The sequence below is a fragment of the Numenius arquata genome, chromosome 5 (assembly GCF_964106895.1).
Source record: "Numenius arquata chromosome 5, bNumArq3.hap1.1, whole genome shotgun sequence".
In the NCBI taxonomy this organism is placed as follows: Eukaryota; Metazoa; Chordata; class Aves; order Charadriiformes; family Scolopacidae; genus Numenius; species Numenius arquata.
Genome location: NC_133580.1, coordinates 46,463,458 through 46,489,982, shown reverse-complemented (window position 1 = coordinate 46,489,982; position 26,525 = coordinate 46,463,458). Strand labels below are relative to the sequence as shown.

The following is a 26,525-nucleotide window of genomic DNA, read 5'->3' as shown; positions in this document are numbered from 1 at the left end:
TGGTTTCGCATTTTACATTGCCATTCAGGAGGGCCTGTGAATTCCAGTGAACAGGCGAATTCTGTGGTCTCCCACTTCCCGAAGAGAAAAGAGGGAGAGTGTTTGAGAAAAATTATTTGCTTAGAATAGTTTCCCATTTAGCATCTTCTGTCAGGCTATGAAGGTTGCTTTTATGCAGAAAGGTTGCATAATATTTATGGTACCTTTCTGAAGGCCATTGGGCATGACCAAAACATAAAGACATGCATTGTGCATAGGGAAAGAAACATTGGGATTCTTAGAACCAAAGGCCTGGTCTTAACTTATTTCCCCACTCTAAAAATAATATACCTTATAAATTTATTTTTAACATTGCAAAGTTCATACACCGCATTCGCACAACAATAGTTGCTGGAGAGGCAGGGGCTTTGTAGAAAATGTATCTGTTGGATCCTTAATCCAGGGGCTTTGTATCCAGATTGTTTTCACCTCTATCTAAATGAAAAGTATTTTGAGTGGAAATGGTTTTTAATGGTGCTTAACAGCATTTGAACAGCTGGGAGGAAGGTGGTGTCTGACTCCTGGTATGCATTCAAAAGAAGTTGGAGAGGTCTTATGTCCAAGATCTTTACAACAAAACAATAGGTATCTGTGCTGTAGCATATACTGGATATTAACATGTGTTAGACACTAGTGTATCTGTCTGTGGTATATTATGGTATATTCCTGCCTCCATGCGTCTGTCTCATTGCACCTCGCTGTTTGGGGTTGCTGAATCTGGTAGCCTGATGGAGGCAAGTCTGCTGTAACCCCATGCCCTGGGTCCAAGCAGGAGCAAGGCTGTGTGCTCCCAGCAGGCATGTATACAACATGTACGCTTATGTATGCATAGAGCCAGCTGTACATATCAATAGGCAGAAACACTCCGTACTCACGAACACCAACAGCATCATCCTGTCCCTTGTCTGGCTGGTTGGGATGAAGGTGATGTACACACATGTGCACCCAGAATAGAGAGTCCTTCAACCAGGAAAAGAGTTAAAGATGCAAGTCCCCAAATGCTGTATCCCATAAAGTGTCTCATACCTGACAGAGACGCCTTGGTATACGAGGTGCTCCAGAGACCCACTCACCATGATGAGTGTCCCCCCTGTCCATGGGGCTGGTGGCTCTCCTGGGAAGACCAGTACAAGGTCTTTCTGGGGTTCCCCCATAAGCCGTCATGCTTCTGTGCTCCTCTGTGTGCGTGGGGCTGAGCTTTTTCTTGTATAACCTAACAATACTCTGTGTGGTTGCCAACTTTTTCTTCACTCTGTGATATGGTGTCCTAAATAGCTTTGCTGTGGGTGAGAGCTGCTGCTGCTGGACTCAGCTGATGCTGGTCACTTGTGACCCAGCTGGTCCTTGTCTGCATGTCAAAGTTCTTAAGTAAGGAGCTGCTACTTGCCTTTGTATTCCTCTGCCTCTCTGTTTCAAAAGGAAAATGATGCTTTTATGGTGACCTGGATGGTCTATGTTCCTTTGAAAAGAACTGAGATTCTTGGATATATTGAATTATTTGCAGTTAATGCACATTTTGGAGAGGAAGTGGGAGGGAAATAGCCGTCCTTCTTTCCACATCTGCCTTGCTTGCTTTCCCCAGACACTACCCTGCGCTGAAGACCCTTGAGCACCTTGAGCACACATACCTGCCCCAAGTGAGCCACTACCGCTTCTGCAAGATCATGGTGGATAATATTCCAAAGCTGCGTGAAGAGATCAAAGAAGTCTCCATGTCAGACCTCAAGGATTTCCTGGAGAGTATCCGTAAACACTCTGACAAGATTGGAGAGACGGCAATGAAACAGGTAGGACTTGTGCTGGAAGCTTTTTGGGAAGAGGAGGGTGATTCACAGTCACGTTAAACAAAGTTTTTCCAACCCCAAGGCAGTGAACTTAGTTTTAAGTATTGAAGTAATTTTCTTACTAGGTGAAGCAATTGTTCTTCTTTCTGTGGTTGCTACTAGAGTTTATTGTCTGTTTTTTATACCATTGAAAAGTGATGGACCATTTTTGCTGTTGTCTTCTCCTGCCTGTGTTTTGCCCTAGGCTCTTGGTAGCCCAGAGCTAGGTGCAGTTGGGGTGCGTAACTCATATTTTCTGTTTAGCAGGACCAGGGGCATTTGTGCTGCTGTGCCTGGTGGCAACTAGAAGACCTGGAGACACCAGTGTCGGTTTCCGAGGTTCGGGTTAAAGCAATAGAAGTTCATGCACTGACTGCAACTTAATTTCTTTTGCATCTTGAACTGATTTTCAAATACTGGGTAGACTTTCATTGTGGCTTGCTTGCATTTGCCTAGCAGCTGATGTCTGTAAAAGATGAACCTGATTAACTGAACATCCCCATGTGTGTATTAAAGTGGAATTGCCTTTGCCCACTCTTCTTTAATATTCTAGATTTGAATGTCAGTACAGTTTTTTCCTATCATAGCCAGGGAGCATTGCTCACAGTGGCTCTTAAAAAGAACTTTGCTACTTTGATGAAATTCAAATCCAGTAGTAATGAAATATTACCTTCCAGGAGCAGTAAACTACTTCCTCTGATAGTGATTGATGGTTTGGGCTTGTTGATTTATGGGAAAGACTCTCGCTATAGTTTTTCAGTGATAAAAATTCAGATGATAAAATTATGCTGTTATGTTTATAGTTAAGAGGTACACGCAAGTTCAATTTCCTTATAAACATCATCCTTTTTGTAAAAAGGTCTAGCTTGAGGATTTCTATTAATTGATTTAATTTACAGTATATCTGTTGCCTTACTGTCTTTCCAACTTCTTTCTAGTATTTTGGGAAAACAAAGCAAGCCTTACATTGTGTAATAGAGCTATGGAGAGATGCCATTCTGCATCTGAGGGTTCAGCAGATGTTTTTGTTAGTTGTTGCATTGAATCAAACTAGTCTTTCTGAGTCTGTAGAAAGATGCTGTCACCTATTGTGACATCCTGTTGTGGAGCCAGATGTGCACAGTGGCGATGTCTGGGAAGGCTACAGGTGGTGTTGTGCTGAATTTACCTGATAGACCAGTTTCTAAAACAGTAATTGTTTACAAAAAAAGACTCTATTTTTGTTCATTATGGCAGCCAAACTTTTAAAAAGATTCTTCCTTGGTTCCTGTGGCTCTGTGTCTGGAAACAAATAGGAGTTTCGTTTGTCTTTTGGTGCCCAATTAATGCAGCGAATATGCTGCGATAACTAACTTCTTTGTATCCTATTAAGGATATTTACCAATTATAGAGACATAAGATGATGCAGATGTTGCATCCCCTTCTTGTATTTTCCAGTTTTGTCATCATGATGCTGTATTTATACCTCTTGGCACCATGGCTGATTGCTTTGATGGGTGAGGAGAGATGTGCACTTTCAGCCACGTTTCTGTGGCTGCTTAGGCAGACCAATTTTGAAATTCCTCATCATTTCAAATAGCTTCCTTTGCTGTCTTTTGACTAGAGATAGTTTTATAGCTTTGTGCTTTCTGTCACTTTCAAGTTCATGGTGCACTTCTTCCCGTTCTTCCCTCCTGTCCCTTCTGCTCCTGGGGAGAGCTTGTGCCCTGCCTGGAGCTCTCTTAGTTTTCCATGTCTTGCTCTAAAGAAATCTGGCTTTTTACAGCAAAGCTAAGAACGTTGCACTAGCCTATACTGGCATCCATTTTTCTGCTATGGGCACTCTCCTGGTGTTTTGCTCACCACTTCTGACTCTTCCTCCTCTTTGCAATATTTGCCACCTGCATAATCAGGAGAGGCAACGAGGGGTTGATAGGGACTGGGTGCTCCTGCCCTACCCAAATACAAGAACTGTGACCCAGTGAGTGAAACCAGGTCCACACTTGAAATGACGGGGCGGAAGTTGGTTCTTCATCCTGTGGCTGATAGACCTGTGGAGCTCCTCGTGCACAATTTTCCATGTCTTACAGGACAAACTGGCCAATTGTTTTTACCGGGTTCCCTGTGGATTGCTGACTGAACAGACTGTTTTGAGCTCAAGAAGTGCCTGATCTGACAACAGGAGAAGACCTGGGGGAAAGAACTATATTTACTCGCCCTGTTCTCATCCTCTTTTGGTGGAGCTTGGTGTTTGATTTTCCAGTATTGGACTATCTAAGCTCCTGGTGTGAGCCAGCAAGCAGCCGTGCATCTGAACGAAACCTCTAAAGAGTGTTTTCTTTCTTCCCACAAGTTTGTCTTCATTAGACTCTTTCTCTACTCTTTACCTTTTGTCCCTCAGTGTTTATTTCAGCTGCTAATGTTTTGAGATTCTCCTAAGTTGACTGTTTGTTCTTCAGCTCCGGCTAGCCTCTCAGCCGGCACTGCAGTCCCTGCTTTGACCGGAGCCAAGCTCTCTGTTCTTTCTCCTTTCAGTGTTTTTCTGCCTTACACACTTGCAGAAGTTCTTCATCATTCACCACCTTCTACTCAGTTCAAGCCATTAAAGGACCTTAAGTATTTCTAAATTGAGGTCTGCGTTGTTGTAAATTTTTATTTAGCCTGTTGATGCTGCTGGCATCTCTGTTATGGGTACATCAGAACTTTATCATTTCGGTGTATCCAACAGAAAAGTACTCAACTGGAAAAGATTTTTTTTTTTTTTTTTCCTTCCACATAGATGCTAATTGGGCCGTTGCAAGGGAGTGTCAAAACACGATGCACCAAGAAGGTAATGTTTAGATGGTTTTAGTTTGCCTACAGATGATACAGTGAAGTACACGTTTTCAGTCTCCTCCAAATCCAAGTTTTCTGCTGTTTTATTAGAGCAAAGTGCAGACTCTGGAAGGGGTTTCCTTCACCCTCTGTGCGATCAGACTTATCTCCAAAGTTGGACTTGGTGGCTTTCCAGCAGTAAAGGCATACTGCTCCTGCACAGTGGCTTGGGGAGGAAGGTCAACTTGTCACATCCAGTTGCAAAAGCAGAGTTGGAAGCGATGCTGGAATTTTAGCAATGTGTTAGGTTTATTCCTGCAAAAAGTATCATGGGCTGTTTCGCCAATGAGAAGTGATGAGGGGCTGAAGCTTTTGGAGCCTCCCATTGTGTGGGGTCACCCCACATCGTTTTGCCAAAAGCAAAGGGCAAGGTTTCCAGTGCCAGAATTACCAGTATCACTTCTTGCATTGCTGGGTCTTTTTCCTCGGTCTGTTGGCTGTGATTGATAGCCACTCTGGAGTGGAGCGGAGCTGGCAGGAGGCCTGGGAGAGTCGGGGAACTGCGATTGGCAGCTAAATACATTCGGTTTAAATTAGCATCATATAAATTCTTTTAAAATTGTTTGATTTCACCAGCGGGAATGGAAGAAGGCTTGATACAATGGGGAAAGGAAATCATGTTTTTGTAACATTACAAATCTGAGGCCGATGATGACAAGAGCTGAAAATTTCATTTTGTGATAATCAGAAGGATCTGTCTTGGAGCGCTCGGAGCCATTGCTGCATTTCTGGCCAGCAGTCAAGGATGCGGGGAGCTCTCCGGCCCCTGTCTTGGAGAGGAAGCCCCTGGTGCAGTGAAGTCAAGTGAGACGTTCCTGGGGTCAGCCAGACACAGGAACTGGAAGGATCTCACAGCGCATGGAGACACCTTATAGTCTCGCTGTACAAACGATGAGCTCTCATTGACTCCTTTCGTTGTATTTTTTTTTTAAATCTGAATTTTATTACCTATGGTTCTGGGGGAATTTGCTGCGTTCCAAATATTGTTCTTAATTACACGGCACTTGAGCAGATGAAAGTAGCTCCGTGCATTTGAACTCCTTTTGGTCTTTGGCCTTGTGAACCTGCGTGTGTGTTTTGTTTTTGTTAGTGTTTTTTTTAAAGATCGGAGTTCTGGGCTTGCCAGGAATGAATTACATCTTATTAACACTTGCTGATATCCGGTATGTTGTTTTATTATCTAGTTTTATGTCTGAAATATGCACGGCCTGTGGAGGAGGTCACTTAGGATGGTGCTGCATACAAGCCGTCCAGGGTAAGCACAGGAATGCTGCTATGCCGGGGGCCAAGAATAACCCGTCCAAAAGCCATTATCAGATCAAGTTTGTCAGGATGGCCAAAATGCTCAGCGTGCCTCGCACATAGATGGAGACAAACCAACAGTTTGGTTTTTTTTTTTAGCATCACTTGGATGCACTGTCAAAGCTGCTGTTTAATAGGTGGTGATCTAGTACGAGTTTGAATGAGTGGGTGTTTTGGCTATGCTTTTTTTAAAGTGATGTTTGCTCTTCTTCCCAACAGATATTGGTGTCTGTGTCATTCCTGAGCAGTGTAATGTGAGGTTTGTGTAAATTTATTTTCCTGCAGTAGCTGGAAATACCAGCTTGGTGATGTGAATGTATACATACACTTAAAAAATGAGGCAAAATGTTGCACAATGATGTGCACAACTGAAATGCTGATCAGATTTTGGTAGGAATGCACTTCTGACCATCAGCTAGAGAAGATGAAGCACTTCAGAGCATGGATTAACAGCAGCTCCATAGAAAGACAACTGTGTCTCTGAAATCGGTGATTCAGATCTTGTGTTTGGATAACTTCCCTTGCTTCACATGCTGTCCCTGCAGGTCAGAGCTGGCAGAGAATGACTCATGTACAGTGGTTGGAACTTAGCATCTTGTGCACCCCCTCTCCTGTTTAATGTGGCCTCTTGTGCCTGCAAATAGTTTGGACAAAGATGCCTTAAATAGCACATGGATATGTACAGCTGCCACTGTACTGATACACTTTTCTCTAGTATAAAAATGTTCAGTAGCACAGGATCAAAACGCAGCTGGCCTTAGAAAAAAATCTTGTGGATGAGGAGTGGAGGAGGAGATTTATTTCTTTTCCCCCCCAATTACTTGGGCTGGAGATGACAGCTGCTAATAGGCATTCCCTGTGACTGCTGGGATGCTGTGCTGCATGATTGCGGGGCCATGCTAAGGCTGTTGAGCACCCAGCTGTGTGCTTCAATATTTTAGGTATGTGTGGATTTAAATTTAATTCTGACCTTGAGTTCTCTGGATTTATGATGATTGGTTTGGGGATGCAAGTTTCTTTGCATACTTTGTTCAATGCTACTGGTTTGTTCTTAAAACTGTAACCAAATCTCTATGTGCATTTTTACTAAGAATACAGATAAGTACATGTTAGTCATGAGTCCTGAGTGTCTGTTCGTTTTTATTTTTTCAATTTTAGTCATTTTGATTACATTGGTATTGTAATAAAAATGCTACAGTGTAATTTTTTTTAAAAGACTAAATTGAAAACTTGCATTTTTTTTAAAAAGCTGGCCCAAATGCAAGCTGCTCTGCTTGTTTCTCTGCCTGATGGCCATGGAAACAACTGGGTGCACTCTGCTTGCCGGCATGTGGAGCCTGTTCCCTTGGCTTGCCACAAGTGTGGTTGCAGTCACTTCCCTTGGTTTTTGGATCCCAGGATGGTGTTTTGCAACAGCAACTATCCTGCCCAGCAATGCTCGCTTCATTCCTCTGACCCTCTCTCCATGAAGTTTATCCTGTTGACCTCTTTCAAGATTTCTGTAAAAAGATGATGGTAGTTGATGGGCTTAGGTGAGCAATAGAGAGTTAGAGTCTGTGATTCCTGGCCATGGAGGAGAGCAGGTGGGATACAACACAGCTTCAGGTTGATGGCATGGGCCCCAGAAGCACATGAGAAATGCAGGGATGTGTTAGGGAGTTTGCAGAATCGAGGTGGGTGAAGGGGAGGGAATGGGTGGTGTAGAAAGCAGCAGAGAGCTTGGCCTGCCAAGGTTGCAAATCACAGCAAGCACACCTCGGCTGTTCAGTATTGCTTTACTGGTGATGCCCGTCCAGAAACTCAGGGTGAGGCCAGTTCATGTGCCCTGCGGTGGGAAGGTTTCCTGCTGTGGGCGGCTCTCCAGGAGGGACCATGTACCTATGAGGCTGCGCTGCCTCTAGCACCCGCTCCACGCACGCAGGGCTCTCCTGTTGCAGGTGGCTTTAACTGAGCTGTGAAAACACAAGGGTGTTTTGTCAGGCAGTTTATTTGAAATGATGGTGGTAAGTAGAGACGTGGCATGTGACGATTTCAGCATTATTGGGAAATCCTGTCCCCTCCCTGTGCTTTATTTTAAATGCAAACACATGCACACCACCCCAAGCCACATGAGCAAGTGGTTCCCTGCACGGCAGGGGAGAGAAGGACATTTTCTCAGTCTCCAGATACTGCCCGGTGGCCTTTTGATGGCCCGGAAAAATGTTTAAAAATGCAGTTTGTGTAGTGTTCTTAATTATCCTCGTCCCTGACATTTTTTAACTTTATGTAATCCTCTGCAGCTCATATGGAAATTGTTTTTGCTTTGTATGCGTATTTTAGAGTAAATTAGATTTTACTGCCTTTCTCTGGATGTGCTGTGCAGAGAATGTCCTTCTGCTGGGTGTCAGTGCTCTGGCAGCAGTCGATACTCTCCAAAGGTCACAGAAGCCCTGCGTAAGACTTCATCTCCCCTGCCACATGGGCTGGGTCTACCGGTGTCAAGTCTGGGTTTAGGTGTAGTGTCTGGAAGATCCCTGCATCCACTTGCTCCATGGGGGCCCTATTTTAACAACATGCCCGAGGACTTCTTCCAAAAGCACCTTTAGATCTGAACTTCCCGCTGGTTTAAGCGGTGACTCTTATTCCAAAGTTTTTCTTTAACAAGCACAAAAAGTAAAAATAATGTTGTTTATTAAAAGCAGGGAAACTTTATAGTCTTGGATGCAGGCAGGAGAGTCTTTTGAAAAGGTCAGACTGGTGGCTGGGTATGCGGTGACTATTTACACAACAGAGTGGGGATAAGGGGATGGTGGTTTCTGCTTCTGGGCAGGTTTGTAAAGCAGAAACTTATTTTCTAGTAAAATTCAGTAACGAGACCCTCTTAATCTTTGGTATTGCTGCTTGTCTACTTGTTATATTAAAGTATTATGAAAGGAAATACATCTTCTGGGACTGTTTAGATTAGAAGTCTGATGGCCAGCTACAGTCTCAGCCTGCAGGTCTTGGGAAAGAGGCTCACAAAACAGGGCTGGGAGAAGCGGCAGCAAAGTGGGATGCTATGACACAGTGGGAAAATGATTAATGTCCTCTGGTTATTGAAGAGAGGTGTCGCTGTTAGACCTGCGTGAGCTCTGAGATGCCTTCAAGTGCCCTGGTAAAAATATTTATTGTCAGGAGCTTATAATGTGTTTATACTTGCCCTCTTCCCTCCCGACAAGACAGATGGAAAACAAGCAGCGACTCCTGTTGGTCACTTATCCTCAGCATCCTTTGCTTAACCTCTTTGAAAACTTACTTGAGAAGACTGGTAAAAATATTTTTATTTTGCACTGGATTAAACTTACAGACTTTAATACTCTTTAACTTGCTACTTTTTCATTAAGACTTGGCACTGGAAGCTGTTTTGTTAACAGCATGTTGAACACAATCTTGACGGTGACTGGACTAATCACTTGACACTTGCTGTTTAATTTGGAAGCTTTTTGAGACAGATCCTTGTGAAGTGTCTGCATTTGTTAACTCAATCCAGCCGTTTTTTTCTTGACTCAGCAGCAATCGTGACGGGTTTTGAAGACGAGATGTGAGATTTCCTAATGCTGTTTAGCCAGAGCCAGTACGGTGGCTTTGTGCATGGCTCTGTGACCGTCTGTCGTCCCCTGCTTTGCACGTTCAGGCTGGAGCTCATCTATGGAAACCGTAGTGGTACCCGATGTGGTCTCGCACGGCTGTAGGATGCTCTGCTGCTTGCAGGAGGGTTGAAAACTGGGGAAAGATGATGATGTGAATGACTTTGAGAACTGGAAACGTGTTTTGTTTTTTTTTTTTTTTTTTTGAAGTGGCTCCTGAAGCGAATTGTCAAGCCAGGAGCTTGAGGTTAAATGTGATCCTTTGGCTTCCTGGCGGGCGTGGGAACGGAGAGGCCATGGCAGCCAGACAAGTTCAGGTTTAACGTCTTGGGTTGGGGTAGATGGGGCAGCCGCTTGATGGGAAAAGCAGATGAAGGCATTGCCGAGGACGTCTGTAGAGGTGGACTGGAGGCCAACAGTGCATATGGGCCATGTTGGGTAGGTGGTGATAGGGGTATGTGCAGATGTAAGCATGTTTCTGTTCCCCAGTGCACGTTGTTTGAGGTCTTTGTACTTCCTTGTGCTTTAACTCTCCTTCTTCCCACATCACGTAATTTGAGTGCAAATGTGCTTATTATCATAAAAACTTCTTCTTCTAACGTTTCCTGGCTTTCTGGGGAAGGGTTCTCTGTTTATTTAAGAGGAATTCTGTGCCTTTAAGTCTGCATTTAAAATTTATACTCCATAGGAACTTTATTAATAAATGGGTATTCCTCTGAATTCTTTTTATGACCTCAAAAATGAAACTGCTAAATCATGGGCCTTTTTTATTTCAGCATATGTATGACTAATGGCCACAGGGACTGCGGTATCCCCAGTAGCATATCCAGCATGTTCTGTGGACATGGCTGCATCATAAAATCAAAAGTTTAACTACAGGGCAACCATATGCTGGACGAGCTTTTTGTGTGGTTGCCTTTTAGACCTTTTTAAACACTTGAAATCCAGAGATGTTTCTTGAAATAAATCCTTTATCTTCTAGCTGTCGTGATAAATGGTATATTTCACACGGCTTTAAACAGCCTAGGGAAAGTGAAGTGCCAAGTTGAGGCATAAGGACCCCTTGCTCCTTCTTTTGAGCCATTAGTAATTGCTGTTATGCTTATTGTACTGTAGCTGGGAAAAGAGGTGCTGTTAAACTTTTTATTCAACCTGGACTGCAGGCCTTCAGCACTGTAATTTTCACTGGTCTTGCTTCTACTGGTTTTAATTATGTAGACTGTTAAGTTGTTTAAAGGAAGGCGCTGCCTGGTGCACTGGTCTCCCGCGGACATGCCAGCTTTGGAGGTGAGACAGCGTGGATAGACCTCAGACTAATAAACCGGGTTGTGTGCCTGCTTTGGCGTACCATGTGTGGGAAAGGATGTGGAGGAGCATGGGGGTCTGGACAGGACGGCCGTGTCGGGGAGAGGCAATGGAAATAGGGCTTGCTCAAAAAGAGCTGGGAATTGCTCCCATCAGGATGCTGCTGCCTGGGATGATAAATTCTTCCGTTTTCATTTGAATGTCTCAGGCTTATTGTAATATAGCTGCTAATAAACCTTTTAAATTAACTGATTTTTTCCTTATTTTTCTTTATAAAAATTCCTTGAGTGGTTTTGGTAATGGATTCTTGTTCTGCGCATGGGGTGGTTTGATCTCTCTGTACTTTCTCCAGCTGGTGAATACTCTTGCCCTGTGGCTGGCTGTGTATACGTAAAAGAGAAGCTGAGAAGGTTTTGGGTTCCTGGGTACTTCTGGTGTAACACAGTCATGTAAGGGTCTTCAGGTACCTTCACCTGAAGATGCAAAACAGTTTATGGATGTGGCAAATCATTAATGCTTCTGTGAAAATGGTATCAGCACTTTGTTTAAGGTAACAACCTGTCATGCTGGGACCCAATTTTCAATGCTTGCGAGCGCCGCAGCCCTTTCAGTTCCAGCACAAGTTCTTGAAAAGAGCCACTACCCATTTAGTTTGGATTTTGGCTCTTTATCCAGGTGAGTAAGGCTTCATTTTTATTATTTGCAAGAAGGATAATGCCTCTTTCAGCAAGTTGCCAGTTGCACAAAACACCCCTTTAGGGAAACATCATTGCCACATAATTTCTAGGGAGCTTTTGAAATAGCAGCCATTGCTTTTCAGCTGATGGGCTGTGACCGATTCACAAGCGACAGGGAAGGGAATGGATCGTATGAAATGATGTCAGGGCACCAGGGAGTTCTGGTCTCTGGGTTGCTAATGAGATGAAAATGGGTTAGTATTAGTAGGGCTGTATTTTTTTACAGTAGAGGTACAATGGTTTAGTTTTCAGGGAGAGGATTCGAGAGCTGTGCTGTGCAGCGTGTCCTTTGCATGACACTCCTGTACAAATTGCAAACGGGTGTATGCAGAAATCACCAAGTGAAATCCTTCAGCAACCCAAGACTTCCCTTCTCTCTTCTTTTTTTTATTTTTTTTATTTTTTTTTAAAAACACCAAGTTCTGCTGACAGGCTCAGGTCATTTAAGCCTCTTGACATATTCTTCTAATTCGCATATAGAGCAAATTTAGAACAGCTTTCATTTGTGGGTAAAAATGCACTTAAGTTACTCCAGGACAGCTCAGCTTTGTTTTTCTTCCCTGTCTCCTTCTAGAGTTGGACAGGTTCCTGTGGGTGTACAGGGAGGGGATGTCTCAGACACACCATTGCATTTGTTTGACTTTAGGAGTCTCTGTTCACTGCGATCTGAACACGGTTCATCACTGCAACCGAAGAGTCTGATAATGGCACTGTTTTAAGTGTTTCAAAGGCTTATTTTTGTGAGAAATCAAAATCTGTCTTGGGTAAGAGAGGACTATATATGCAGCAGGAAAAGCTGAAATATATAACTAGTAGGGTGCGTTAGCTGTGCAGGATGGAAGTGTTTGTCATTTGTGCTGGATCACCCCAAACCCAGGTTTGGATAGCCGAGAACGTAGTGCAGTGGTAAGAAGTGGTCAGGGAGGCCGTCCTCCTCATGGTGGGTAGAGGTGAGGACTGGCCTACCCTTCATTTTAAGAGAGCAGATGGATGTCTTGCTGCAATTTCCTTGAGTATGGCACTGCTTTCCGTGTGCTTTTCCACTTCCCTTTTATGGGTTGGGAGATCTTTGATCTGGTTTGTTTGCAAACTGCAGGCTGGAGAACGGGGAGACAATGAAGGTAGAAGTATCACATGTGGTTGCCCTGGTCTCCAGAGGTTGGATCCCACAAGATGGGGATCTAATTTCAGAGAAGAAATGGCACCCTAAAAATAAATAAAGGGGATTCTCGATTGCTTCACTCTCACTTGTATTTTTTTTTTTTTTTTTTTTTGTTGACAGCTTATTTCAGAATAGAAAATGTAGCGGTTAAATAGTCGTCTTGTACTGCAGGGAATGAAAACTAGTGACACAACAGCATGTGTCTATTTTAGACCCTCTAGAGTGAAAAGAAGAGAGGGAGAATGTGGTTCCCCTTGCCAGTTTGAAGGTATTTTACACCAGGAAAATGCATTCTCCAGATAACCAAGTATTTTTTTTTAAACAAAATAGAGAAACTAGCACCTGTAGTATGCTTGGGTGCTATGAAGGAAAATGGTAGTTTCATTGTCACAGGCTGGGGAAAACAACAATTTAAAGGCCACAGCATTGCATGAGAACTGCAGCAAAAAGTCTGCTCGCCCTTGCTGTCAGCTAATGTGTGAAGGGAAACCTCTGTGCAAATGATTAAAAGTCCTTTCTCCATTCACTGGCTGGGGTATGCACAAGGCAGTGGCACTCTAAAAGATGTCACTACAGTGCAGAGCTGGGGAAGAGCTAAGTTTGATGCTGTTGGTATGTTTCAGGAGACTCACTAACTTCCAGCAATGGAAGATGCAACATGTAGTAGATAGCGATTTCCAGCAGACTTTTTTTTATTTTTCCATGGTTTTTCCTACTGTGCAAATAGGATAGACAGAAATAAATCATGCCAGTGCTTTTAAAATGAAGCTTGTGATGATCTTCAGATGGGAATTGAACTTGGTCCGGGCATTGCGTGATGGATTTCAAATGCACCGGGGTGGTTTATGTAACTGGGATGGTGGGAGACCTCTGGGCCCCGAATAATTTGGGGACTGTGGGTTATCAGCCATCTCACTTATCTTGGTGCCAGCTTAATCTCTGTTATTGAGGCCAGTGAGTTTTTGCCATGTGGTGTTAGTTTTCGGTCTATTTTTTTTTCTTGTAAAACTATGATTTTCTTACAAGTGGGTGGCATGTACTGAAGCAGGCATTTGGCCAAGTACCTGAACATGCTGCAGAGGGTGCTTGTGTCAGGCTGGGGAGTAGCTGTATTGGGGCAGGGGTAAGGATGGGGCCTCTCCCTTACTGTAAAATAATAATGAAAGCTGCAGCACATGGTGCTAAAATGGGTACAGCAGCCTGCTTTTGTACCTTCTCCTGGTCTTTGGTGAGTTGCCCAGCTGTTGAATTTTTCTTCTTGCATGCAGCTAGACATATGTTGAGTGTAACATGCATGAAGGTCAAGGAGAAGGGGGGAAAAAACCCACCCCAAATTGTTCCTTTTTGTGGACTTTGAAGCCTGAAATGTTAAAGGAAAGTGTCTGTTACATGCAACTGAGCACCCCTCTTTCTGGAAGCACAGCTTTGCCTGTCAGTTCTTTCCCTCTTATGCTTTCAGCTTGTGCCTGGGCTAGCAGGCTGTGGAGGAGACCTCCTTTCTAGGTAGACGGTAGACAATGGGGTAGGTGCCTGCAGAAGTAGCTGAAGGATGTGGATGCTTAGTGGTACCTGCTTTTCCAGCTGTAGCTCACTTCAGCAATGGAATGGCTGCTCCTTATTGCATCAGCTGCCCACGGCCTTGCTTGGTGCTGCATTGGATCCTTGGCTGGGGTTGGGAACAGCAGTGTGGAGGGTAAATGTAGCTGCTTTGCTTTGCTGGTCCCTTTGATTTCCAATGGCCCTAATTTTTATTCTAATTCCAGAAACACAATACAAATTGCAGCTTAGAATTAATTCACCCTTAAGAGGCCCAGCTGCAGTTTCTCTAAATACAGGCTTACATTTTTATAACTGTTGAAGAATGAGTTTCCCAGCACTACCTATTGCATCTGAGGATTGTCTGAGCTTGCTGTGGATTCTGGCTTTGAGCTTTTCCCACTCTTGTAACTTCTGCCGTCAGTGAGAATTTGTAGTAGGAAACACACAGCAGCAGCAGTTCAGCTTGAAAGACTGACAAATAAATTCCTTGGCTTAACAATTACTTTAATATGGAGAAGGTATCACTTTGCCTCCCTCTGTGCCTTATCGGGCTGCTATTTAACATCCCAGCCTTTACAAGATGCTGAAGGGAGATGTATGGGTTTGTCTCCAAGGTTCAGCTGCTCCAGTGCTGCCATATTTTCTTGGATCAGGAAGACCAATGCAACTCAGTGCTCCTGTGAAGTCACCCCCTTTGCTTTGCGTGGAGATAAGCAAGCGGGAGCATCGCACCGCCCCACTGGAACAGCTGGGTGAGAGCCTGTGTTTGAGGCTAGCTGCTGCCGCCACCGCTGGCATCAGGCACTGGGGGTTGTGGTCCCACTTCCAAGCAGGGACCTGCTGATCAACTGATGGATGCTGTAGGGAAGAGGCTACAGAAAGGGGGTAATGAGCAGGTTGTCCATGTGCAGACTCATGTTGTAATGGGATCTTTCCCACAATTACTGTTCAAGGGTAGGATTTTGCTTAGTTCTGTCAACCCCCATAGTGGCTGTTTGTAGACTACTGCTGTGGAGATCTGAAACTGCTGTGTCCATCTGTCTTTCTCTTCCTTCCAGTTCTGTTGGAATCCTAATCAATGCGAACAATTCTTGTATTTCCTAATCCTTAGTACCTTCTTAGCACTTTGCCTGTGGCAGTCAGGTGAGATAGGTGCGTGCCATCTGTCACTTGGCGGGCAGAAGCACTGATGCAGGGAGGCTCACGGGGCAGTGAGGGAAGCTGGTGACGTCTGGGATTCCAGATAAGGAGCTCCTGGCTGTGGCAGGGCTGGAGGGATGCTCTCAGTTATGAGGTGCCAACAACCTTAGCCCTCGCCGCCTTCCAGGGGGGCCTGGTGGATGCTGATGCTCCTTTTCGTTGCAAACCTTTTTTTTTCAGCCCCTCTTAACACTGTTTGTAGTTCTGCTAAGCCATAAAACAAGCACCCTGGGAGTTCTCCTTATAAGCAGACAGCCGTATAAACAAACACCCCATACCGTTCTCCTGGCGCTTCAGCCTTGAGGAGTCTTGTTTTCAGCTCTGACCCCACAACCTTTCCTCTGGTTGGCAGCGTGCTGGCGTTGACAGTTCGAATGGTTCAGCCAGAGTTGAAAGATAATTGCTGGAGGAGCAGCGGCTGGGATGGTATGTGTTATTCAGCAGGACCCCCTTGAGGCGAAGCTTTGAATCTGGTGCACATTTCAAAGCATGTGTTAAACTTTATGTGATACTGATTAAAACGGAGGGCTTCGGGGTGAGTTGGCAGGGCCCTGCAATTGTATCTGCCAAATGACATGCAAAGAAATGTCTTGCTACAATATAGGGCTTGAGTACTTGTCTCAGCAGAATCAGGCTCTGAAAGGGGGAAAGCCTTGCTGGGGCGTTCTTCCTATATGGTGCGCACACACAAGTGCTTATAGGTCCTGTGTGAGCCCTCTGCTCATATGGTATTTTCATTTAAAGCCTTTTTATTTTCAAACCCATATGGAAATAATACTCCCTCCCCTCCCTACTCACCCCATCATGTCCTTCGACTTTGTGCTTCCACGAAGCAGATGTAAAAAAGTGAGGAAATAAATGAAGGCAGGTACCATCAAACCCTGGCTTGGTCTGAGCGAGCCAGATGTACGTGCCAGCCCAGGGGATGCAGCAACATTGGGCTCTCAATCACTGCAGATAGCAGGCCATGGAAGGAGCTCTGACACCACCACAGTTACTCTCTGATTCCATATCTTTAGTGAGAATGTGGTTTGGTGTATCACTGGTACGTTTTATTTTTTTATTTTTTTGTTTTTTCTAATCTGTGCATCTTGGTGGTACTTTAATAGCTAGCTCCAGAAGCTTCCTCTGAGATGCACAAAAGGTTAATTTTATTTTTGAGATGACACTGCATCATGGGCTGTTCACTTGGACCAAGCTCACCTGTGCCTTAGCTGCAGAATTGGAAAGAAAATGTGGGTCCTCATGTGTTCCAGTTCCTGCTGTTAAAAGCATCCTCTTTGTATGCACAGCACAACCTGAGTAACTCTTGCTGTCTCAGGAGTCTTGCAAAACTCCACTATTAGCAAAAAAAAACCCATTCAAAAACAGATATGGATGGATGGGAAGAGTCTGGTAACTTTTTGAGATAAGCCTGGTGGGCTGCATGACTTTTTTCCAGCTCTGCAAGCTGCAAGTGTGCAGCCCTGTGCTTCAGCAGAAGTGGTAGCAGAGGGCAAAGAGCCTTTCTGTGTCTCAGGCAAATCTTGGGAAGGGTTTAAGAAGCAATTGGAGGGGAAAAAGCCAAAAGATGCTGGGGAAATGAAGAAAAGCTGCGAAATGGAGCATGCTAGACCATGTTTCTTGTGTGCGTGCACCTGCGATGCAGTGAGTGGGTGATATAGGTGGGCAATGAGCAGAAAAGTGTCTGTGGACTTTGAGGCCGCATCCGCTGCTGTATGTGAAAAAGTAAGACATAAAAATGTGCCCGTAGATATTATTGCTTAAAACGTTTCTCTAAATCTGAGAGGCCAAAGGAGTTACCTCCTGTTAAACTTACAGTGCTTTTGTGTGCAGGTAAAACCGATTTACTTGCTTTCCAGCTGCTTTTCCGCTTGTATGCTGACTTACATACACCCTATGCCAGCTTTCTCCTTTGCGCATTAAAAATAAACTGAGCCTTCCTTCTTGGAGTATCTTCTGCTCCAGGTTTGTATGTTTTTTTGTTGGTTTTTTTTTTTTTTTTTCCTTTAGCTTCCAATAGCTTTTTGAAGCTCTTCGGAAGCCATTCCCTTTTGGCGTTAGGCTTGAAGTGTTTCCAGTCAATGATAGAAACACTTTCCAGTAAGAGCAAACGTTGAGTATTTGGAGTTTGCTGCGGATTGTCAGTGTTTCCAGTGTCTAGTCCTTGGGTATTTCTGGTGATTGCAGCTTTGGACATCTTAATTGTTGTGACTGAGCAACCGTGTCATTCTCCTTTAGGAGAACATTACCAAGAAGTTTTAGAAAGGCCCAGATTACATAAATGAAGGGACATCTATAGTGAAAAGCAGTTTTTACTGCATGAGCTTTTTTGGAGTTGTATAAGATGGGGTGTGTGAACACCAGCTGAAGCGGCACATTAAGTGGAACCATAATTATTTTTCAAGTAACTTGTTGTCCCTACTGTTAACTTTCCCCCTGACAGCCAATACAATCTTTTCCATTGGCCGATGTGTCTGAATATTAATATCTTCTGGTTTCTTCTTGTTCTCAGTAGTTTTTCTGTCTTTCCAACGTAATTCTGATTAGCTTTTTGCTATCCTTTTTTGCTGCTTTGCCTACTTCTAGTCTCTTTTGTTTCTTTCTGGCCGTACTTCATTAAAACTTGCAAAATTCATTGCTGTTTTGTCATCTTCACTAGTGAGAACTTGATGAACTTGGTGATGGTGGAAGTGTGACGGCATGGAAAAAAGTTGTGTGAATTTTCTGTCTCGGTGTTTAAGTTAACATCATTCTGTGGTGTCCTTGACTGGAGAGGGTTGAGACCTGTCTGTGAAGCTACTGTCCAATGTCACAGGTGTATTTCTCTTCTGGCAGTGAGGGCTGTTTTTTCTCCAGCTACAACTACAACTGAGAAGGTGGCCAGATCAAATGTATAATTTAAGTGGTAACTTAATTTAATGTTACCTTGTCCTCAGCACTCCCATCTTACAGCATTGCAAATGTTGCATAGGGAAAGAAAATAACAACAACAAAATGAGTTTTGGTCTAACTGGGCACAAGGTCTCTTCTTGTTTGCACACTGGACAGTGTGCGTGGTGTCTCCTCCCTGCCGTTCCTGGGTTTGGCATAATTGTGTAAGGTCGCACAGGAATTCAGTGGTTTGTCTCTGGATTACTGCTCAGCACATTTGGGTTTGCAGAAGTCACCTGCAGTCCATTTGCTAGGTCAGGGACTAGTCAAGCGGTCAGGTTATTGCGTGGCAGCTGGTTCAGGAAAACTGGTGACCTTGCATTAACTTGCTGATGTGCCTGATCCTTGTGATCCGAAAGCCAGATCTCTATCTCCATGATGCTCTAGATGAACTGTGTTGCTGTTTTGTTTCATACCTCTGTCTCTGAAATGTTGTGCTTCTGGGGTCTTGAGGCATATTTAACTGCTGCTAGTAAACTTGCTACCACCTTAGCTGAGAGTCCTGCATGGCAGCTATGTGGAGCGTCCTGCTGCTGTTCCCCATCAACCTCTCCTCTGAACTTACCAGAAGTCCATTGGCAGAGTAAAAGCTATAGATGCTTTTTGTTACTTGAAGTATTTTCCGTATAAAATACTGGCAAGTGTAGTGACATAAGTGGATCATTGAAATATTAATGAACGGATTTGTAGGGAAAGGGAATTCATGTCCTCTGGATCAAAGAAATTTGTTGTATATTAATTTGATGTATTTACAAGTTCAAATGCTTTCTAAATGTCTTCTTGTGCTGTTTCTTTTAGCAACGAATGTGACTGTTTTTAATAACCTTTTATTTGTAACAAAGCTGGCAGAAATGTTTTCTGTTTTACTTCAGAGTTGGTGGCATTGCCTTCAAGCAGTCTCTGGCCTTGGAGTTTGAGTTAACCCCTTCGTATCTGGTGGGATTGCACCAATGCCAGACATGTAATATCTAGAAGCACTTGGCACAGATGACAAGAAATCTGGTTTAGTTCTTGAGAGCCCAATATTTGACATGCAATTAAAAGGCTATGAGCTTTGCTAACTCTTATAAATTTCTTTTGCAAGTGTGGCTGTTAAAGTCCAGTTTTATTAGTCACCTGTGCACGCTTTATTTTTTAAATAGGGACGTTGGCCCTGTAAATCTGACTTTTAAAAATTTAATGTATCAGATGTTATTGAAGTATCTTTACAGCACTGTGCTGTTGTTGCAGCTGCAGCTTTGATAGCTTATATTTGCAGCTACTGCAGATCTAATTTTGTGTGTGAACTTGTGTGTGGGGCATGTATGCATATGCACAGAAATACGTTTTATGATATTCCCAGTGAAGCATCTGCAGGCGGAATTGGACAGGGCATGGTGTTAATGGCAAGAAGCCATTCCCTGAGCTTCAGAAGCTGTACACATATCTAAAGGGTTGAAGCAGCCTTTAACCTTTCAACCGAATCTGTTTTCAGATATCTCATAGCCTTGAACAAAACAAAACAAAACCTCCATGATGCTACAGTTCCATTTATTGCAATGAAACTTCAACTAAGATGATCTTCAGAGAACATAAGATGGGTTGGAAGGGACATCCAGAGAGGTCTCTAGTCCAACCTCCAGCTCAAAACAGGTCAAACTTTTAGGTCAGGCTGGGTTTCTTAGGGTTTTATCTTGAAAACCTCCAAGGATAGAGGCTGCAGAATCTCTGAGCAGCCTGTCTTTCCATTGTATCTAGCAAGTACTGCTCTTGTTCTGTTTATGCATGTTTTAAGTCTTCCTCCCACCATGCACCACTGTGAAGACCCTGGCTCTGTCTTCTCAATGACCTTCTCATAGGAATTGAAGGTGCCTATCGGGTTACCCTGAAGCCTTCTCGAGGCTGCCCAAGCCTGGCTCCTCCAGGGCATGTGCTCCACCCTGCAACCATGTGAATGGTCTCTACCTGACACATCTGGTTGATGCCATCCTTGTCCCAGGGGAGCCCCAGCTGGGCACATTCTTCCAGATGTGGTCTAACAAGGGCTGAGATCCTTGGGATGTGGTGAACAAACCCTTCTGGTGACATTTCTAAGGGTTGTATCATGTAGGTACTTCCTCCAGCTCTGAGTCCCCAGCCAAAGGATGTTCAGGGTTTTGTTATGCTTTTAGCTAGTATTTTCTCTGGTTTTGGTGGGTTATCTTTTGGGACTAGCTTTGTGCTGTTGCCCTTCTGGCAAGGAGGTGACCCTAACAGTCTGTAGGCTGTGTAGTTTTTGGGTGTTTGGGGTATATGTGAATGTAGCTGTAGAAGACTCCCCGTAGCGCAGCTTATGGGAACTTTATGCAAGAGAGGTGCCCTGCTTGTTCTGCTGGGGTGAAGTTCATACGAAGCACTAGGACCTGCCTGCCGCATCACTGTCAAGGATAAAGGACTCATGGTGAGAAGCTTTGGGCATTAGCTTGGCGACGGTGTTGGAAGTCCCATTGCCTATCCCATGAGCTTTGTGTGCTGGGCCTCAGATGGGGAGATCCTTGCATGATATCATTGTCCTGGAATGCAAACTTATCCGATCCAGCGAGACTTGGATCAGCTCTCCCACGAGCACAAACAATAAAAATTGGTCTCCTGCAGAGGGATGATGGGATTTATTGTGGGTGCACGTGGCCCAGGTCTGGCTCTTGCTTGCCTGTTTTATAGAAACCTCTAAAATGTGAGAGCACTACCAGGTGTCCTGAGGCATTCAGTCTTAATTCTGAAACTTTCTGTGGGACTATGGCCAAGGACTGGACACCACACTGGAGGCAATCTCATAAGTGTCGTCTTTATTATAGGAAGCCCAGCTAATTGTGTTCTGCATTGTCTTCAGCTGCTGTCCATGTATTATGTGGCACTTTACACCGGTCTGCAAAGATCTGCTCTGACCTTAGAGTCTCTTTGAGGTATAATTTTATGCTGTGCTTTTAAAATAGAAATAAAGGCATAACTAGTTTGCTGTTGCAGCTGACTCAAATTTTTTGTCTTTTAACAGCATGGTGACTCCTAGCTAATGAGCTTATGGGGCTTTAATATCTAAGCTATGATTCCCCAGTTTGTTTCATGTATGCTAAATGTTTCTGGTTTTTTTGGGGGTGCTTTTCCTCAGAACTACAGATTTCGGGTGTCATGTCCTCTTCTCTTCCTGCACCAGTATTAAAACCCGCTTGTGTGATGTGGTTTTAAAATACTAATAATTTCCTCTTAGTCAGAGACTTTATGTAGCAAGCATCAACCAGGCTGGGGAAAATTAGCTTTTCTGCCTTATAAACTCCTGTGAACAGTTGTTGCTGATAGAAATGTTGACAGAGCCCCTTGCTTGGCGGTCTGCATGGTGCCACTGGAATGAAAAGTCAATAGTCTGTGCATGGGTGGGACAGCTTGTATACAGCTGAGCCTTGCAGTCTTTATCACAAACAAACAAGTCTTTGGAAACGTTCAGTGATTTTCATTCTTTTTTTCCAAGTATTTATTTGATTTTTTTCCCTTTTAAGCTAAATTCTTGTTATTTACTGCTTCCTGGACCCAATGATTACTGATTGATTTAAAAAAAAATAATAAAAAAAATACCCTGTGTAGATTAAGCTGCTGAAATGCCTTCAAGGCATTGTTTATAGGTCTGTGTTCTTTCTTTGCTGAGAGAAAGTGAGTACTTTAATGTCTTCCATATTTCACAAATCTCTCCGGCTTGAATGCAGAGTGCTGTGGCATTTGAAGATGCTTTTTGCTGCTCTTAGGGAGAGACTGACGGAAATGTTGGCAGATGTGACTGTGATTCTGCCTCTTAAGGTAAGTGTAATGTGTCTGAAAGGTTCAAGATCAACACTGTTGGAAGCTGGAGACCTTGGAGCTGCAGAATGTGCTGTAGATGAGTTATACTCTGGAGGGAGTGCTTTTTGGGGGAGTGAGGGGTGAGAAAGAACAAGCTTTGTAGCCCGGGCAGGCTCCAAGGAGACCAGATATTTCTGAAGCCTTAGAAACTTGCTCTGGTTCCACTTTGCCTTATAAAGCCTCTACTGCAGCATGCAGGTCACTGGTGCTCCAGATGTAACCTTCTATCATCTCTACGGGCAAGTAGGAAACACGTGCTATGACAGAGCTGCCAGTAACGGCTTGTCAGCTCTCAGATTTGCCCTGTGAATGAGGACTTCTAGATCACCTCATCCTTGTATCCATACAAGTCATCTTTGTTGTTGAAGCTTGTGGCATAATTCATGTTCCTGGCTACTTCTGTTTAATTTCCAAGTGAATGGTGGTTGAAGACAAATTATTAACCTTCTTCGCAGAGCCTCAGAAGTGGCTAAGAAGTAGCTTATCAACTTCTTATGAGACCACCACTCCTATTATTTATTTAGCTGTCCTTCTACAGCCAACTGAAATGCTCTTTTGGAACAGAGGACTTCTTAGTTGGTGTTCTTTTGTCCTTTCTCCTTCACCATCCTCTTTGCAAGAGGCATTCATGTGAGGCCAGTCCTTGAGGGACACATCAGCATACTTTTTGGTTGGGCGTGCTGATACTGCATTGACCTGGCGGGTTGCTCATTTCTTTGCTTTAGGAAATGTGAAGAAGGATTCTTTATAAACTAAGTATTTCTTTAGTGTATGTAGCTTGGACTTTGCATGTGATTCCCCTTTTCAGGGGGAGTATGTGCTCTGCTTCTGGTGGGCACTGGTTTCTTTCCGTGCCTTCCTATGTCATCAGAGAGAAGCAGAAGATAATTCCATGGACAGAAACAAAGTGTACCTCTGGACACCAGTGTCTAACTTTGGTCAAGTTCCTTAATGGAATAAACAGTGATTCCTTCAGTTGTTTTGAATTCTATACATACTTGGAAAGGATGGATAGCCTTCTCGGTGAACTGTTGTCTCCTGTGCTCTGCTGCTGCCTTGCTGTCTCACCATGGACAAGTAGTTGACATCCAGAAGTTCAGAAGGATGTCATGGTCTGATATGCGCGTGAGGAGCTGATGCGATTTCCATGTTTGTAACGTCTCAAAGCTAACGCTGACGCTCTGGTAATGAAGGCTCTATAAGGGTTTAAGTAAGAGTCTGTGGACAGTACTTATCTGTCATTTAGAATTACATAGTTCTTATGTAGCTCCAAAATAATGAAGACAGTCTGTAAATTAAAATTGTATCTATTACTTATAATATTTGTATCTGAGTACGTATCAACTCTTGGTGGAAAACTTTCGTTAATGCAAGAGTTGATCTAAGGATTCTCATGTGGATTCAGGTTCTTTCCCCGTAATGTGTTTCTTTACAAGGCATGGTTGTGTTATATGTAATACATATGTTACCACTAAAAGTATAGAAATGATCCAAATGAGAAGTATTCCATTTTTTAACAGACTTTAGACCTGAGTCTAAATGCTGTAATTTTTTCAAGTTTCAGGGAACTTTCATTCCACTGAAAAAATATAATATTATTTTTAACTGGTGGCCACTTTATGGTATTACAGAATGAAAATCTGGGGAAAGGTGATGTGTAGAGGTATGTTTGAGACTGAGACTGAATTGTATGAAATGTTGTAACAGGAGCTTTGGGAGAGGAGTTTGCGATAATCGGCCTCTTGGAGTTTCAGATTTCTTGGTAATTTTGTGTAAATTTGTCAGTTGTATGTACAAGTTCAGCCTTGTAACATCAAGTACCTGGGGCAGGGGATGGGGGAGTAGAGATGGGAGAGGTGAGGAGTTCCACAGCTGATTTCCCATCTTGGCGTCAGACTGGATCCTAAAGAAAATCCCTTTGAACTGAAGAAATCAGTTTTTGACTATTTTGCCTTGGGCAGAAACTTAAGGACGCTCTGGGATGGCGTGGCTCATGGTTGCTTTACCCACCGAGGGGTCCTCTCAGATTATTAATGCTCCTAGTCAAAAAGTTTGGGTTTTTCATAGGTCTTAATAGCCCACTAACGCTTCCTTTTTTTTTTTTTTGCATTCTATCAGCCTGAAATCCTCTCATTAAGGAATTCCACCTGAACAAATCTGACTTATATACAGAAGTACAAGAGTTACCAAGGCTAGAATAGGGGGAGTTCGTCTGAGCTTGTGGTCTTGGTGCCAGTGACGGGGCCTGGGGTTGTTCTCACGGGAAGTACTTTGTCCGTGTTCCTGGGCTTAAAAAACAGTGATTTGACAGAATAGTTTTGTCCAAAAACGTGTCTTCAGTAAAGCAAGTAAACAATGTTCCCACCACAGATGAGGACGTGCTGCTCTAGGACTTCAAAGTCTATATAGAGTATTAACGAGGATCCAGTGAGAGCGCTGCTGTAAAAGCACGTGGGTGGGTTTTTCTTTGGAGTGATAATTAGATCTGCTAATTGTACCCAATTCTTCAGACTTTCAGAGTTGGTGTGTGCAGGTAGTCAGATGCTGATTGCTCTTGACTTCTGATCCTGTAAAACCTTGATCAAACAGCTGGAAACAATTGGAGGAAAGTCCATGTTCTTTTGTTTAACGAGACAAAGCCCATTGTGTGCTAGAGCAGTGCATGAAGGATGGTTTCTGCTGTACTGTACCGAGGGACAAAGGGCTGAGCACTTCATTTGAAAAATTACTTTGCCAGACAAAAGGAAAAACCATTGAAACAAATGTGACGTGCAAGTTGAAATTGTTCTCTGGTATGCAGGGGATACGGCGTATGATGTTTCACTGACATCTGCATCCAACCGGGAGTGCTTGAATAGGTATTGAAAGTGCACTTCTCTAAAGAGTACTTTTGTAGTGTTGGAGCCATCCTTTTAGTGCCTGCTTGAAAGGTATGCTCCAAGTTCACAGATGCCAGAGTATCCTTTCTGAAGGGTCAGAGTGAGTAGTAATATGCTGAAAATTAGCAGCATGTTGCTCTTTGCTCTGAGTCAGGGAGCAGAGCAAATGCCAATCAGAGAGGCTTCCCATTTTTGGAACTCCTTAAAAAAAGGAATAGAAATAAAAATTAAAAAAAAAAAAAAAATAAAAGCATGTCTGTATCTCTGTCCTTTACTTGTTCTCTGCTTGCACAAAGCTGCTTTGCTTGCAGGAGTATTGTGCTTGTCCTGTTTTGCCCCACACGTGTCTGCAGGATACACCTCTTCTTGCATGCTAAATATTTTGCTGCTGTGTTATGTCCCTCCTAAAGCTCTTGTTTTTACCATGAGTCCTTCTTAAATTGATCTTTTAGTTGTCAGTGCCCTTCCCTTGTCCTGTAGATCATCCAAACCTACATGTGGGCATGGAGAGAGGCTCACAGGGATGCCTGGCTGTCTTCTGGTTCTTCTTAGGGGGAGCCACTTTCCACCTGGAAGATGGGTAGCTCCATTACCAGGATACCATTTCTCAGTGGTGAGATTTATTTTGGCTGGGGCATAACACCGTGAGGTCACAACTGCACATCCTTGGGAGTGGACAGTGTGAATTTGGATGCCTGGAGCCATCCATGTAACTTTCTTCTATGTGTGCTTGTAGCACTGAGGTGCCGATTTTTGGGCATGTATACTCCAAGGTTTGGTGTGGTGTCATGTTTGACCTCCCTTAAGAAATGCCCTTTGATCCCTGCTCAGCTATGGGAATCCCATACTTCGTAGGCTTGATGACAGTCACAATCACATGATGCTTTGATTCTAAGTGCATTTTGAGGCTTAGAGTGTGAAAAATACAATTTCACTAGAAATTTTAATTTGCATTGAGATTTAATGGTAGGAGAAACGGCTGTAATGAAATTGTGCTGTTGGGACTTCGCTATGGAAAGGGTTGCATAAAAGCAGAGCATGAGACTGCCACTGTGTATTATTAATTTGGTGCGTGCACGCTCTTCTTTTTGAAGGGCAAAGTTACACTTCCAGTGTTTTTGCTCTCTTTCTCTGATTTTACTAGTCCTAGTGTTTGACAGGCTGATCTGAGGCTTTAGCTGTTGGAAACCACTTCAATGGGTTCCTGTGAGCTATAAAGATTATCTAAGTGGAGGCCCAAGGAACTCTCAAACTTGAGCAATCAATCCCTTATGTACTGTTTCACAGGAGATTGAGGACTA

At 43.6% G+C, this 26,525-nt stretch overlaps 1 protein-coding gene across 5 annotated transcripts in view; it reads left to right on the top strand.

The window, feature by feature from the left end:
- Window positions 1-26,525, top strand: part of EXOC6B (exocyst complex component 6B) — a 305,171-nt gene that overhangs the window by 66,059 nt on the left and 212,587 nt on the right. For all 5 annotated transcript variants that reach the window (XM_074147112.1, XM_074147111.1, XM_074147109.1 and 2 more), the window contains exon 6: window positions 1,622-1,826. In XM_074147112.1, coding sequence (XP_074003213.1) covers window positions 1,622-1,826 — 205 coding nt within the window. The remainder of the gene's footprint in view (window positions 1-1,621; window positions 1,827-26,525) is intronic.